At 54.8% G+C, this 16,237-nt stretch overlaps 1 protein-coding gene across 1 annotated transcript; it reads right to left on the bottom strand.

Moving 5' to 3' along the window:
- Nucleotides 1–4,842: 4,842 nt before the first annotated feature.
- On the bottom strand, nt 4,843–9,798 carry BATF (basic leucine zipper ATF-like transcription factor). The gene is made up of 3 exons (XM_026051879.1): nt 9,733–9,798; nt 8,038–8,142; nt 4,843–5,052 (listed from the first exon to the last, which is right to left on the bottom strand). The coding sequence occupies exons 1-3, from the start codon at nt 9,796–9,798 to the stop codon at nt 4,843–4,845; spliced, it is 381 nt and encodes a 126-aa protein (XP_025907664.1).
- Between the last annotated feature and the right edge of the window lie 6,439 nt (nt 9,799–16,237).

The raw sequence follows: 16,237 nt of genomic DNA, 5'->3' as shown, positions 1-16,237 counted from the left end.
GACTTGTGAGGCGGGATTTGCAGAATCCTGCCACAGCAGATGGACATGCATCTTTACAGCTACAGCAAGGTGAACCAGAGAGCTGTCTAATCTGAAATCTCTTCCTCTCTTCAGACCCCACACATACTGTGCTTGAGTAATATCCCTTTTTTCTGCCCCGAGAAATTCACACTTGAATTGATTTAGAGGCAAGGCATAATAGCGATGACAAATGGGATCATAACAGCCAGATACAGGATCAATGTACCTACTCATGAGGTGACAACTGGCACTGTTTTTCCCACCTTGGCACCTGGCATATTGGGAGTTTACAGCTGAGCTAAGGAGATGAATTCAGGAAGGGAATACCCAGCATGAAAGATTAGGCCGGGCTTCCCATCTGGGGAGATACACTAAGCTCAAGTCAGCACTGAATGTCATATCTTCATTCATCTTGCTGTAGAAACAACCCTGAAATGCTGATACTGAGAACTTGCAAAGTGCTGAGCCTGTGCTTTTAGGGGGATAGAAACAGAAAATTACAGCACCCTCCGTATTTTGTGACTTACTTCCCTCTGCAGAGAGATGTCTTGATGTCACATCCATAGCAGATGATGAGATTCAGCAAAGGCCTTAAAAGAAAATGTTAATTCCCGTGTCCTACAGTCCACATCCCAGCCTCAGACTGTGCAAAGAGATATTTGCCAAACCTCTGCGTTGTCTTACTGCAAAGAAGACACCAGTTGCATGAATCTGGAGACAACAGTCACCAAGGCTTCAAGAGCAGCAGGCAGCTGTAGCTCAGTGCCACCTTCCACCTGCCCTCCCTGCTCTCCTAGCCCCAAACAGGCTGGGTTTCAGGTACCTTAGCCATCGATATTTCCATAGCCTTAGGGACAAACTGATGGATAGAAATCCAGCCCAAGCACTTAGAGAAGCGCTCTCCTGGGTATCTAATAAACAAAACCCACCATTCTCACCTCATACATTCCATAGAGTCAAGAAAGTCAGTCATGGTTGGTGGTCAGTCAGGACTTGTGTCAGGCTTGTGCTTTTTTAAGTACTTGTTACTGCTCTCCTGTGCCTCTCTCCTGTGCTCAGATCCCTCTGCAATCAGCACTGCACTGCCCACACTAGGCCCTACCAAGCTACAGGCCAGGAGGTGCTGGCAATGCCGAGCTGAGCACTCCACTTTCTTCAGCAGAGCTGGAAACCTCCCAGGATCTCAAAGCAGAACCAAGCTCTGGCCTAAACTACTGAATCCTCAGGCCCAAGGCAGCCAGAGCTCCGTGTTTTTGGTTGGGCCTGTACATCCCGCCTTGGGCACTGGTTACACACACACTCAACCGTGGCCTTCACACACACGGTCTGTGATGCTCCCAGCCCTCTCCAGAGTGCCTTGTAATAGCCAGGCTGGTCTTTCTAAGACAGCTCTTCCATATTAGAGTCTAATAGGAAAAGTTTCTCGAACTTGAGGACAGCCGATGCCAGGAGAGCTCTGCTTTTGCCCAGCAGAGGCCAGCACAGACGCAGTATTCAGCAGCGTGTGCTTGCTGGAAGGAGAAAGCTTAACTTCCCACCTGTCCTTCCTCCGCTTGAAAATAGGAGTTCTCAGCATACTGGGAGCCTTCGGCCTTCCTTTGCTGCTTTGAGAAAGATCTGTGATACAGATCAATATAACGTGATGAAACTGTATGGACACTAGGCCGTAACTCGCCTGGGTCAGAACAGGACAAGGTGCCACAGGCCCAGCAGGCACTCGGCTTGACCTGTGTGCCCAGGAGCCCCTTCACTCAGACAAGCAAGCTGCAGGCTGCTCCCTGGAACTGGGCATGGTTGGAAAATACTCACACAACCCCTTAGAAATGCAAGGTGCTGTTGTAAAGAACTGCCGAAGAGCTCGGGATATGGGTGGGAGACACAATGGAAGGTGACTGAGGTGGCCATCGCCCTGCCCTTGGCCCCTTTGGAGCTCATTAGCAGTTCATTATCCGATAACAGGGAGGGCCAACACCAGGACAAGCACTTGGCTAGTTGTGAATCAAAATTATTTCTGTGAGGAGCCTTGAATAGGGGGCAGGAGCAAGACACAGCACAGGTATAGATAAGATGGGATCTCTTCACACAGCCTGATGAAGCACCCGGTGCATCTCCGAAAGTAGCCTCAGGAAGGGACCTGTATCTAAGATACTGGCTGAAGAGGCTGATGGCCCTGAGCAGACGTGTTGTCCCCTATTGCTGCTATGCTGAAGTCTGTCTCCCAGGGGAACCGTTCCTCATAACAATGCAAAACACCTCATGATCACCAGAAACAACTAAGAGGGCAAAAACCACTTGAACCATGCAGATCATCTGCGATGATAGTTTTGAGAGCGTAACTAGGGCAGAGACAATTGGCCAGATTGGAAGACACATCCTGGAGCACCAACATATGTCTAGTGCTAGGCCAACTGGCTAAGCACAAGGCTGCTTGGAGGTCTTCCAGCTCACAGGCACCCCTGTGTCTGGGGTAGGCACCCTAGCTGATGATGCCAAGACTATTGTTTAGGTTCTGGAGAGGATGTTGTTGCAAATCCGTCTCCCAGTCTCACCACTTATTTTCGTTCTGAGTTGCAGTAATAAGTCTGAGACGTTACCAGTGGGTAGTCTAACAATTCTGTGGGTCATTATGCAGAGCCCCACCCAGGCTGCAAGATCTCAGACCTTGACAGCTCTGCGACAGAAATACTGGCTTTGTGTCTGCGTGGGTGCAGGGAATGTTTGTGTATCAGGTAGGACCTTCTTCATTTGTAGCTAAAGCCAAGGTTAGCATTTTAAAGCCATGAGAAAACACTGAAGCTGGCAGCAAGGATGGAGATTTCCTAGTAGTATAGAAGATACCGTGCTTTAAATCAGTGCAAGCTTTGTTAGGTCTCTGTTGCCTCTTTCAGTGGGGAAAGGGAGCCTATGGTGCTCTGCATGGCAGGCCCCAAGCAAGCTACAATAGCTCTTTCCTCTTGTTCCTTGTGGCCCAGTAAGCATGAGGGCATCACAGCCGAGGGAAGGGTGAGTCCGGAAAACAAGAGCCAACCCACCAGAAGCTGTAGGAGCAGCAAAACTAAGCTGACTCCTATAGAGCTGCTGCTCTCTCTCAGGTTTAAAGGGAGAAGTCCCAGAGAGATGCAATTTGGGAAGAGCCTTTGTAGCATGGGTGACTCAAAGTATGACCTACGCAAGGGAATAGTAGCTCTGTTTGCTGCAGGAATGGATGCCTTGCTGGAATAACCACCATCCTCACCTAAGGGATTTTTACAGCTACACAGTCTAGGCCAGGATCGTTCAGGGTGGGCTTGGCTCTGGTGGGATGGTGACATCCAGGTCTACATGCTGACAACCAGGCATCCCAGACCATAGTGCTTCCATGCTAGCGTACCAGCAAGAGGCAGGAGGTCTACAGGCATCTTCAACAGCCCAGAGCAGGACAAATCCCAGCACCTCCTGGATGCCATCTGGGAAGTGCTCCTGAAGGATGGCAGTGCTTGGTTATCACCCTGTACACTGGGGCAAACTAGACACAGAAAGGGGGCAAGGCACAGCACATTGCAGACTTTTCCTAAATGCTTTTGAGGGCTGCAATGATGGACCAAAGTCCATCTGGAGATGCTGTTTCCTGCACCTGGAAGAGGGACATCCAAAAAAACTGGGCCTATATACCTCAGATCCTCAGGTGAGAGCCCACAAAAGGCTGTTTTAGTAATACTTATGGTACTCCATGCTGAAAAAGTTGCAGCTGTTGGTCCTTAGAGAGGGCAGTTGTCCTAAGCCAGGGTTAGAAGTCAGCCCTGCATGGCGGGTGACTTTTAAACTTGGGTATAGACTAGGTCTCTGTGGACGGACAGACAGACTGCTGGCTGATTGCAGTGCTAGACAGAGAGACCACCCGTATGGGCAGGCCTGTGTTTCCGTTAGGTCAGACCCAGCAGAATTAATGTGCTCTGCATAGAGCTTCACACTGCCAGGCTACCAGCTACACTGCTTATCAGGCTAGAGGCTCCACGAGGGCCAGCACAGGAGGTGACAGTGCATGGCACTGCGCCTGCATGCAGGCAAGGGCCACACATGGGTCAGCCTGCCCGTTGTTGGAGCAGAGCCTGGGTGACTTCCACAGCAGAGCAGGGCTGAGAGCTGTGCTGCTACGTGGCAACTTGGACTCGTGAGGCAGGGCCAGCCGTGTCGCAAGGAAGACTCCATGTCCCCCAGTGATTCCATCAGCCCACAAACCAATCCCCCTGTGCACGAGCCCCCACTGAGTGCGGGCTGCTGCCCTGGGGTGGATGCCAGCGCGCTGAGGGCTGCCCCCAGAACCAGGCTCTCCCCTGAGACTGCCTGGGATCCCGCTGCGGGACACGGTGCCTTGGCAGGAGCTCAACCTGTTTTGGAGCCAAAGGTCAAGTATTTTCATTCTTTATTTTACAAAAATAAACCAGTTTTGCCCTGGTACCCTCTGGCCCCTGGAATTCCCTTCCGCCCTCTTGCCCTTCCTGTCGCTGGAGCTGCCGCTGCCGCGCGCCCCGTGGCGCTCGCAGGGAGGCCGCCCGTCCCGCCCACGCTCCTGCAAGTGTCCCAACACCAGCTCCAGGGAAGGGGCTTGCTGCCCTCTGGCGAATGCCTCTTCCTTGCCAGGATCCAAGCTGGAAACTGCCCAAAGATGCCTCCTGGGGGCTCTGCCGTTTCTGGACAGGGGACAAGTCCTAGACGTGCGGCTCAGAGCATGCACTTTGAGAAGGGGCGTCTGTCTGTCCCCCTCCCTTGGGTGAAAGAGCGAGCCCCACGCGGCGGCTGTGGCCACTTGCAGAGCCCATGGGCTGTGTGTCCGGCGGCGGCTCAGTGCTGGAAGCGCGGGGAGCTGATGTGGGGCTGGTGAAAGGAGTGTGTGGCGTAGAGCACCTCCGGGGGCGGCGGCGGCGCCGCGGCCAGGATGGAGCAGAGCGGTTCGTGGGAGCTCAGCATTGAGGTGAAGTGCTTCATCTCCTCCGTGAGCTGCTTGATCTCCCGGCGCAGCGCTGCGTTCTGCCTCTCCAGGTCCTCGCTCTCCTGGGGAGACAAAACCGGCAGGGCCTTCCTGAGCACGGAGCCACCAGCATGAGCTGGGGATGTGGGCAGGGGACAAAATTGTGCAGAGCTGACCAGGTGAGATGGGGCAGCCCTAGGGTGCTGGGTGGCACCCAGCTATGTTGCAGTGCATAGGGGTAAGACGTAAGAGTAACCAAGTCCATGTGTCTCCCTGCATGAGGACACCACAGCGCAAAAGGTCGGGCCTTTTCTCATCTTCCTACGCTTCCCATCTTCACTGGGGAGCTGCTGACTGTACCCTAACACGAATGCAGCGCATGTGGACAGGCAGGTGCCAGCGGCACGGGGCTGGATGGACAGGGAAGGTGATGAGATCTGCGCCGGGCCGGCGCATGGGCCGCGCTCCATCGCGACGCTGCTTCCCGCGCGTGGGTTCCTGGAGAGCCCATGAGGAGTCATGGCCCACGAGGAGCTACGGCCTGCAAGGAGCCACGGCCAGCGAGGAGCAATGACTCGCGAGGAGCCGTGGCCGGCGAGGAGCCGTGGCCGCGCTGCGGTCGCGCTCGCGGCGCCCGGGCAGCCTGCGGGGCTGGCGCGGCAGCGGGAAGAGCCGCAGCGCGGAGCTGGGGACGCCTCCCTGGCGGGCGCCTCGGTGCCCCGCAGAGTTTCCAGAATGACATGTTTCCGGTAAATTCGGAGCGGAGCGGCGCCTGGGCAAACCCCCCTCCCCCGGGCGGCCGGCCGGCGGCGAGGAGCGCGTGCGGCGCTCGGGCCCGGCGGCGCCCGCTTACGAGAAGTGCCTGCGGCGGCGCCTTCCCGCCCAGGCTTTCTCAGCTGCCTCTCACGCACGCGGGCGCCTCGCGGGCCGCTTCCCGCGGCCGCCCGCCGGGGGCGGGGGGGCTCAATAACCGCCGCCTTTAACCAGAAAACCACCTGCCACAGGAAACCTGTCATTGCCCTGGAAAGAAAAGACTCACTGCTTCCTGCTAGCAGCCGGGGAAACCAGCTAAACAGTGCGAGTGTGCAGGGAGAGACGCCTGAGTCAGAAGAAAAGAGAAACTGAGGCCTCAGAAGAACAGAATTATTACTGGTATTAATAATAACAACAAAGGGATTAATAAAGATGTTTAGCCTGGTCCTAAAGATCCTGAGCAAATCACAGCCCTCGCTATCCCCGCTGCTCCCAAGCTGCAGCCTGGAGCATCCCGCGCGGGTGGAGCGGTGCTGCTTGCGCCGGGCAGGACCCTGCGCAGGCTGCAGAGGCAGACGGTGGCAGTCCAGGCAAGATGACCAAAGCGAGGCACAGCTTCGAGGTCCCGAAAGCCCCTTCTTCCTCTGGCCATCCAAGTTGTACCCCGTGGTACTCCTGCCGCCCCTCAAAGCAGAGCCTTAGCCCCTCAGCCTGGCACCCGGGTCACACTGAGCGTCCAGAGGAGGCTGCTCTATGTGCTGGGGCACCTCGCGCACCCACTGTTTACAGCAGCTATCACCCAAGGACCTTGCAGAGGAAATCAGCATCTTTCAGACCTGACAAAATGCTTTGGAAGACATGACCAATATTTATCTCAGGAGCTGATGGGAATCACCAAGGGGCTGGGAAGCCCCAACCTCCTAGTGACTCATTCCCCTCAAAACAAAAACGACAAAGTCCTGGGGCAGGTAGAGCTGCCGTGTCCTTTCACACCAACAGCAGCCCAAGTTGAGCCCCACTTCTTGAGCAAAACTACATCAGAGAGAGAGATGTGGTTCATTCAGTGCTGAGCTAACTGGGCACACAGGGAATGAACCCAAGAGAAGCCACCAAGAAGGTCACCATGAAAAAAAAAATAGAAAAATTCGATGTACATCCTCCACGTGTCCATCTGCTTCTGCATCCTCTAGCTGTCTCCCTGCCTGCGAGCATCCTCTCTTCATCCTGCAAGATGGACCTGAGACGCGCTGCTGTTGTGCTGTGTTTGTTAGATGTGGGGCAGGCAACGTGTCGTTGGTACCACTGTCAGCTGAGCAGCAGTAACCTCCTAAGTAGCTTGTTGTCTGCCCTAACAAGAACTGCCCATTTCTTCTTGGTGTGCAGCTATTAAGGATTTTCTTGGGGGAATATCAGAGCTCATGTTCGTTCACCTCAAGGATTGTCTTACAGAGAGCATCAGCACCAAGGAAGGGGTATCTCCTTCTCTGGAGATCTTCAAACCCACCTGGATGTGACCCTATGCCACGTGCTCTAGGTGTCCCTGCTTGAGCAGGGGGATTGAATTAGATCTAGAAGTTGGTCCCTTCCAACCCGAACCATTCTGTGATTCTGTGATCTTTTTCATCCCTCTCAGACACGGTCACCCAGAGCCACAACTGCTGACAGACCTAACACAATCAGCCTAGAGCCGTGTCATCCCAAGACGGATAATAAGTTAGTGATAAAGACTAAAAGACAGTTCTAAGCAAGGACTGAGGGCACTACACAGCAAGGAAGATCCAAAGGAAGCTTCTCAAAAATTCTCCCCAAAAGTAGGGATTTATGGGAGGGTCAAGAACGCTAAATCAAAGGATAGTTTCTTGACCACAACCCTGACTATTTTCAAAGCGCAGCCAGCACAGCCCACTGCAGGCTGCACCCTCCAGATCACCACTAGCCAGGTACACGTGGGATTGCACTTACCGAAAATGCAAAGGGGCCCCGTGCCGTGCTCTGATACTGTCCACAAAATGCTGTCCAAACACACACAACTAAAAATCACCATCCTTCCCCAAAAACAGACACTTAATTTTTCAGTGACACTAGTTAAGCCTTGAGAGGAAACTTATGTGTCAGCAAAAGCAAAGGATTTCACTGAGGAGCTGCTGAAGGCAAGTGTATTTGGGCGACTGAATGGCCAGATCCTGCCTTTGACTGGGCTCTGTGCTCTAGCTGCTGCTAGTGCTGACTTTGACATCCTGCCTTGGTCCCTGCTTTTCCTGTCCTGTGTAAATTGAGCTCAGTACTGAGGATGGAGAAAGGATGGGAGTGCTCACCAAGTGCAGCGTGTCCGCCTTCTGGGTCTGCCTCAGGCGGCTCTTCTGGGCAGCAATGCGGTTCTTCTCCCGCCTCTGGACTTTCCTCATGTCATCAGAAGAGTCCTAGAGAAACACAAGGCATAGAAATGATGGGATGCCCCCTCACTCCCCTTGCAACAACGGGGATGAAGGACTGGGAGAGGTGGGAAGGGGAGAGAGAAGAGCAGCCCCAAAGGAACATCCTTGAAGCACAGGACATGGGACACAACTCCTGAGCATCAGGGTAAAGCCCTGTCCCAGGCAGGTGTGATGCTCTCAGCATCCCTGTTGCCAGGAGGGGCATCTCTGATACCCTGATTCTCCTGATATAGCAGGAAAGAGATGACTGTCCCTGTACCAGGATACAGATGTGGGCTATGGCTTGAGGAAACGTGATAAGACTGCATCCCACACTGGCAATATAAACAACTTCTACAGTTACACTATTCCCCCATAATGCCCATTATTCTTGCTCTTCTCGGGAGTCCCTCAGTAGCAATATCTTTGTCTAACATGCTGAGTGCAATACTCCAGGCCCTTTGGGCAGAGCAGCTCACACTTCTCCCTGCTCAAGGTCACGAGCTTCACACAGCAGCAGTTCCCTGCTCAGATCTGGCCCTTCTGCCGCCTTCTGACAGTTAAAACCGTCATTCAGACTCTTTCATCTTCTATTTTCACATTGTCACTGTCTCTTTTGTGGACTGCCTAACATTCACACCACCTCTCCCCCACAGGACTATGAAATTCAGCCACAAGAGTTATCTTCCCAGCCCATCAGTCTGTGCACATCCTCTTCCCCCCGCCACCCCGCCCAAGAGCTTTTCTTTTCTTTGAACTTAACCGTTTTATCCTTCCCTTCAGTGCTTCAGCTATGGCAGCTCCCAAGTCCCGCATCAGATCTGATCCTTATCCTTTAGCAGTTTCCCTGCTTAATCCCCTTCTCTGCCTGGGTGCTTCTCATCCAGGAACAACCTCATAATTTGTCTTGATTGTTCCTGGGATTTATGGGCAAAAGATGCTTGCCTGTTTCCAGCTATAGCCAGAGAGCAAATGATAAATACAATGAAGCTCAGCCAGGAGATGGAAACACCTTGGACATGTGTGAGGATCTGTCAGCAGAAAACCTACCATTAAGGTGCTCCCTGCAACAATAGCAAAGCTCTGTCCAGCACTACTCTGAGAGGAAAAGCTGAGGCTGAGCAGAGGAAGAGCAGGTCAAAAGTGCCAGGGCTTTTCCTGCTCCCTGGATGATGCCTGGGGCAGCGGGAGGTCCTCAGGTTGCCCCGAGCCCTCCAGGTCTGTGAGTTGAGTGCTGGGCTCTCCGCGCGGCTCCGGCTCTCTCACGGTGCCTTCCTACCTGCTGGCTCTCGGACGGGCACTGCACAGCCCACAGCGTCCAGGGTCCTGGCACCCCAGGCACGGCCCCAGCTCGTGGGCTGTATTTCTGCCCCTCTCTTGTGCGCGGCAGCCCCAGCTGCTGCCCCAGGCTTGCTGCCCGGCCCGGCGTCCCTCTCACCCAACACCCGTTCCTAGAAAGCCCTGCTGTGCTGTGCTGTGCTGGGACAACGCCAGCGACGGACGCCCGTCTCTCACCCTTCCTGCTGACCACACGTGGCCCCTGCCCATCCGTGAGGGTCACTGGGGAGCAGGAGAGCTGTGAGGGACCCCCCTTACCTGCTTGCTGGGAGGGGGTGACTGGCTGAAGCTGCTGGAGTCGCTGCTGTCGGAGCTGTGGGGCATAGCTCTGCCTCCCGGGGCCGCTCTGGCTTCCTTTACGCCCCTAGAGCGCTTGGTTTCTTTTATTTTTGCTTTTTTGTTTTTCTCCCTTGCCCTTCTGTGTGTCCTCTGAGATGGGCCCCTGCCTCCCTGCTCTTGTCCTCTCCTGGGGCACGTTGTCCTTCTTCCCTCTCTGTCACTTTCTCTGCCTCTCCTCTCTGAGCCCCTGCACCTTCCCTTTAGGTCTCGGCCTCCTGTGGTTTCTCAGAACCTACGGGATGTAAGCTGAAAGTCACGTGGCCGGAAACTTTGAGATGAAGAAGAAAAGTTACAGAAGAAGAAGAAAGAAAAAAAAAAAGAAGAGAGAAAAAAAGCACATCTGGGAAAAACGAGCTTCAAAATAGCCTGAAAAACCCCCGAAAAATACCTTCAGGCGGTTTGAAAAACAGCAAGATGGGTTTCCTCTGAGACAAACATCAGCGATGTAAAGGAAGAAAAGCCCCAGCTCTGGCTGTGAAATTTGGACCCTCAAAGGAGGGCGAGTGCGGAGGAGGCGGCGCTGGGAGCCCCCAGAAATTCCAGCGGCAGGAGGAGCGGAGCGGCGCGCGGTACCCGCGACGCGCAGGCCGGGCAGCGCAGGCCCCAGCGGCCTGGGCTACCTGTGCCTGGCCACGGAAATTCCCAGGCAGCCTCCCACGTCCGTCCAAGCCTCCCACGTCCATCCCACCGCCCTCGATGCCGCTGTGGCAAGTCCTGGGGATGAGGCCAGCACCTTTGGCAGGTCCCACGCAAAAGCCGTTTGTGCAAATGGCTCGTGGATGTGCTCTGAGAAACCTGTCCTGTCCAAAAAGAAAGATGGGCTCGTAGGAGGGGCTGGTTTGAGTAGAAGCATCATTTTCTACAGGACCAAGCTCCTTAACTCTTTGAAGCATGAATCAATACCTCAGCACCGGTCCATAAGGGGAATACGATCATCCCTGGCACCTGGGAAGCAAAGTAAAGGGATAGTGATGCTGCAGACCCCGCAGGAAACCCTGAGACCTCATTGTCCCTGCACACCATGTGGGCTCAGTGTCACCCCAGGGAACTGAAGCTGTCACATGTGGGTCCAGGCCCCCTCTCTGCTCTCTCCAGCCCCTTCTGGTACAAGGGGACATGAGACAGCCCCGGGGGAGACAGGAATACTGTGGCGTGTTGGGGAGGGGGTGGCCGTGCTGTTCTCCCTCTGCTCATCTTGCGGAGCAGCCCCAGGGCAGGAGCTGGTTTGTATCCCTTGTTGGTCCCCCAGGCCTTGCCTGCCGGGACCATTTCCATCCTCAGTATGGGCCTCGTTAATCTGAGGCCTGGAAAACAGCCACTGGGTCACCCTGCAGCCCAGGCTGGAGGGTCTGGAGTTGACTGTGCAGGGGCCAAGGGGCTGCCGTAGACCATGGGCACTTTGTCTTCTCATCTGCTCCCACCATCAGAACCAGGGGAAGGAACAGGTCCACGCACCAACAGGGCAACGTCTTCATCCTGCCTTCATCCTGCCTCTTCCTCTGCTCCTGTGCTACTCTCTGTAACCCATGTCCAACTATCTTTTCTCATACATCTTCACCCCATTTGCTTTCCCGTTCTTCCTCTGTGTTGTTGCCCCAGTTCTTCCATGTTTCCAGCCTGTGTGCACTCCTCCCCTCTGTCAGCACACAGTAAAGGCAGCACGGACGAGCCAGGAAGGATGCGGCTCTGCTGGGACAGTCAAGTGGGAAGTGGTGAAGCGGGGCTGGATGTCCAGCCCTTTGCCCTTCCTGGCGCTGTGGGGCTGGCGGGAGGTCAGTGGAGCTGGAGGTGTCAGGGCGTAGGGCTGAGGAGCCGCAGCTCTCGCCCATCGTGGCTCTGCTCTCAAGCTGTGGACAGCAGCACACTTCAGGGTGGCCAGATTCTTCTATGTGCCATGAAAAGCAGATAAAGAAACTGGTAGGAGCCATTGAACTCACTTCTACGGAAAGCAGCAATCCCAGTTCCCATGTTATCCCGTGCACTCCTGCGCAGGGATATGAAAAGCCAGGCCGCAGCTCCTGTATGCCAAGCCGTGCTTCCCATGCTTGGCCATGGAGCTGGTGAGGCTCCGTGGTGCCAGGCACGGCAAGAGGCGCCCGGCAGCAGGGGGATGAGTCGCGGTCACTCCTCGAGGAGAAGGTTCTGGGCGCTCTGGGCATGCAGCCATATCACAGTGCAGGTATTGCGAGCCGTGGTGCCCGTGCTTGGTGCATGGTGCAGGCCTGTGTGGGCATTCCTGGCATTTCTTACCTGCTTTGTCGCTCAGAGGGATGACACGGGAACAGCGCCAAAAGGAAGAGCCGTGTGTGGCTAAGGGCTTGCCGCCCGGGGAAGTTGCCTGGCCTCGTTGCAGTTGCATATCTGTTGGCTTTTATATATGCCCATCTATTTCCCTTTTCAGAAATGTCCTGCGGCACTGGCCCAGTGCCCTTGACTATCATTGGAGCACTTCACTGCCTTGAATGTGTTTATTTTCAGAGTGTGCAGCAGGGCAACACGAGGAGCCTCCGCAGAGGAGGAAGCGCAGCCCTCACTCTCAAATGTGGCTCCGGGGCTTTGCTTGCTCAGCACGAGACATCCTGAGGGACCCCGTTTCCTGGAAGCACTGCCACTCACAGCCACCGGGGCCCTTCGAAGCGTGTCTGGCTCCACGAACGCAGCAACCAAAGTCACGAGTGCCAACAGGGCCTGGAGAGCTTGCCCAAGGCACCACAGGAAGCCCACGCACGGCCCAGCGTTGGGAAGCCCACGCCAAGGCTGACGGTTGGGGTCAGGCCCCTCAGGCAGCCGAACTGGGAGCCGCCGGTTCCCTCGCTGCACTGCTGCACTTCCTCTGCACTCCTTCACCCCGAGCAGCGCTTCCTTTCCAGGAAGCAGCCCGTTGGATTCCCACCGGCCCGGAGAAGGCCGCACTGTCGCGCCACGAGCACAGCTTGCCCGGGCCCCAGGGTGCTCCTCTAGCACCAGCATGGGCCCGAGCAGCCCCACGGGTCCCTGTGCAGAGCGCTGCACGTTCTGCTTGCTCAGGGTGGGACTGAGAGCGCTGCTTCCCCAGGGAGATGCGTCTGTGCTCCCTCGTAGGGTGAGGAAGCTGAATTCCTGGCCTACTTGGCAAAGCAGCAGCCAGAGGGAGGCACGCAGTGCTTCTGCAGCACATGGAAAAGCTTGGTGTAGGGGCTGGACCATGCAAACTGGGCCAGAATCTTCCTATGGGCAAAGCTTATTCACAAGAGAAAAGCCTTGAGCCACCCCACAGCCTGCCATTAGCTGGGCTTTAGTAACAGCTTGGGACAGACTGAAAAACCTCAGGAAAGAGCAAGAGTGCAAGGGAGGGTTCAGGCACTTGGCCCTGCTGCCAGCAGTCCCCACCCCACCGAGATCCAGGTGCCACCACCCCGGGAAACGTTCGATGTTACCCCAGGTCGGCTGTTGCAGGACACGGGCAGCGAGTGCCCCACGCAGGGCCAGAGACACCCATCGGGGCTGCCTTCAGGCTGCTGCTGGGGAGCCGAGTGCTGCGGGCACCAAATGGGGCAGGTATCCTGCCATGTGCTGGTCCCCTTGCTTTCTGCCCTGCTGCATGTAGGAGGTGGCCCAGAAGAGCTGTCCAGCCCAGCTGTGACACTCGGCACCAGCAGGACTGTCCCCTGCTCCCCTAACAAGGCAGGGAACCTCACAAGGTTCAACCTCACAACTTCATCCTCCTTCTCTCTGCGCTTTACTTAGGTGACTCACTTTATATTGACTGTGAATAACATCCCTTGGCTTTCTGTTTGGGCTCACCTAGATGTCTTGATCTTAAGCACAGCAGCTGTGAAGCCATTAGCAGGGGCACCGATGAACGCACAGCGAGGGTGAGGTTACCGCTGGAGCCGCATGTCCACAGGGCTGTGACGCTTCTCGGAGGTCCTTGGGGAGGGATGATGCTCAGCAGCTCCGCGCCGGTCCTGTATGAAGAGCAGGGACGCCCCCGGGGACCTCAGCACTTCCAGCGTTTCCAGCTCGGGCAGCCGCAGGGCCTGGGGAGGCCGGAGTTAGAGAGATCATGGTTCAGATCACGGATCAGAGGCTGCTGGAGACGTGGTCTGAGAGCAGCGGGACACAAGGCAGCAGGAACAAATGCAAATGGAGAATAAAGTGACACATACCCGCTAGAAGCGAGGAATAACCAGCTCGGCAGCAGAAGCTGCAGGGCATCATTAAGCTCAAGTGTCACCCCACACGGAGCTGTTGTGGTGGGGCTGGCACCCCCCGGCCATGCTGGAGATGCTGCCCTGTGTCACCTGTGCTGGGGCTGGGCCCATGAGTGAGCAAGTCCAGAGAAAAACAACACAAAGGATTAATCCGCAAAAATCTTCCACTGGGAGGAAAGAGTGAAAAAAATGGGTATATTTTACCCTCAAAGGAGAAGTCTTGGGGGCAGGAAGGCAGTGGGGAGGAAGCAACGGGCAGAGCAGTCAGCGCACACCCCATGGTGCAGGATAAAGGGCGCTCGGGCCAAAGCACTGCAGGCCAGACCCGGGTCAGGGCTGGAGCAGGCTGAGCTTGGGGAGGCTTTGGCACAGGCTGGACAGCAAAGCTATTCAATACCCTTCAGGCAAGTGGCTGGAAACAAAGCTCTGTCAGAAATGTTGAGGGTTTAATCCTGCCTTGGTAGGATGGGTGAAAGCTAAGACGGGTTTCCAGGCTTTAAAGAAAGAAGCTAAAAACCAGAAAGTCCCCAGGGCCTGAGAGCACAAGGGGCTTAGCTGCAGCCAGCGCCTTGGCCTCAGAAGCCCAGGAAGGTCTCTACTCTAATCCCACCCATGTAAACGACTTTCTGAGGACAGGTGATGGGAACAGCTCCTGCATAAACCCACTGCCCCAGACCTCTCACCCACTGCAGACCCAAAGCAGCAGCACGGACCTCTGCCTCTCACCCCATCCACAGGTTCCTTCTCTGCATGAGCTTTTAAAGACTAGTGCTATTTAAAAATCCACCTAAGTAAGTTACCAGCTTCAATCTCCTGCAAGCCATTGAGGTTGTTGCTGCCTCGCATGTAGCATTTTATGCAAATAATTTCTTATGCTATTCGGATAATTGCAGCAATTTGCATGCCATTCCCCACATTAGTCTTGAAGACTGTTGTGTGGGATTGGGTGCTGGTAAGAGCTGTGAGGTGAGGGAGGCACGAAGGGTGTCTTTGCTCTCTATGGGACAAGTTTCTACCCCGTCCTGTTGAGTTAGCCTCAGTCCTGCCTGTGAAGTGGGCAGCTCCCCTGGCTGACGGGACAGTTTGTGTCCATCCCGTGCTATAGCATCTCTGCTGAGGTAGCACAAAGCACAGCAGGGAGGCTGCGACAGGAGAGCACTGGCTGAGCCCCACCAAACTCATCCCCCCTAACAGACAGCAGTACCTGCCACGTGAACGCTGTCAGTCCTTAGCAGGCAGAGCCTACCAGAGTCTAGGAAGCACTTTACACACAGAGCCTGTGAAAAATGGCAAGCCAAGCACTCAGTGGCACGGAGGTGCCAGGCTTGGCTCCTGTTGGCTTTTGTGCCCTGCGTGTCGCTGCTTTTGTGCCTTGTGTGTCGTGCTCTGCACTCGTACGATCCACCGAGGCTGCTCCCCGGGGTCACTGCGCTGCCTTTATCGCTGCCCTGTGCTGGGAGCTCCTTTCCACAGCATCACTATCCCTTTCCTCATGGACTCTTTTCTAGGCCCCAGTACCTCAGTAAGCACTTTGGGATTTTTAATGGGCTTATTTTCTCAGCTGCCTCTCAGGTGTGTACGTGGAGTGAGTTATCCTCACTTAACAATTGAGAAACAAGAGACAAAGAGGGATTTAGGTGATAAGTATTCACTAATCTTAGGCAAACAGATTGAACTAGCTGGGATCTATATATATATATATATATATATATATATATATATATATATATATATATATATATTTTTTTCCCCCAATGTTTTTAGTTCTGTAGCACTTTATTTAAACAAATCCCAGCTCTTGATGTCTGTAACTGCAGCTGCAAATGCTTAGCACTTCTGCAATTAGACCCAACAAATGAGGAACACCTACGGCTCTGAGAAAGCCTTTGCTTATGCAGCTCACAGAGCAACTTTGAGGCAGCTCCAGCTCTCTGCAAGGTGTGAGGAGGCATCCAGCCCAAGAAATTGTCCATCCTTATTCTGTGCTCATTGCAGATGAGGGTTTCACTGACTGCTGGCGAGGTGTTTCCAAGCCCTAGGAACACAGGAGGCAGCCTGGCTGAGCAGAGCATCCATTCTCTCCTCCCACAGGTACCTCCTGCCTGCAGGAGAGGTGCTAATAGGGAGACCTGCACAAGGCAGTTAATGCTGTGCTCTCTGGACATTTCTCTGCCAATTTGCAAGCCTCTGGTAACCGTCTTTGCAACCTCATGATCTTTATGATGACCTTT

This window comes from Nothoprocta perdicaria, unplaced genomic scaffold (genome assembly GCF_003342845.1).
Source record: "Nothoprocta perdicaria isolate Ctin4 unplaced genomic scaffold, notPer1 scaffold_8, whole genome shotgun sequence".
Classification (NCBI taxonomy): Eukaryota; Metazoa; Chordata; class Aves; order Tinamiformes; family Tinamidae; genus Nothoprocta; species Nothoprocta perdicaria.
This window is presented reverse-complemented; position numbering and strand designations above follow the sequence as displayed.

What these genes read in the sequence shown, in the direction of transcription:
- BATF (XM_026051879.1), bottom strand. Translation starts at nt 9,798, where the DNA reads ATGCCCCACAGCTCCGACAGCAGCGACTCCAGCAGCTTCAGCCAGTCA. An exon ending in CACCCCCTCCCAGCAAGCAG is followed by an intron (nt 8,143 to 9,732) that starts GTAAGGGGGGTC and finishes GTGTTTCTCTAG; the next exon opens with GACTCTTCTGATGACATGAG. An exon ending in AGGCGGACACGCTGCACTTG is followed by an intron (nt 5,053 to 8,037) that starts GTGAGCACTCCC and finishes TTGTCTCCCCAG; the next exon opens with GAGAGCGAGGACCTGGAGAG.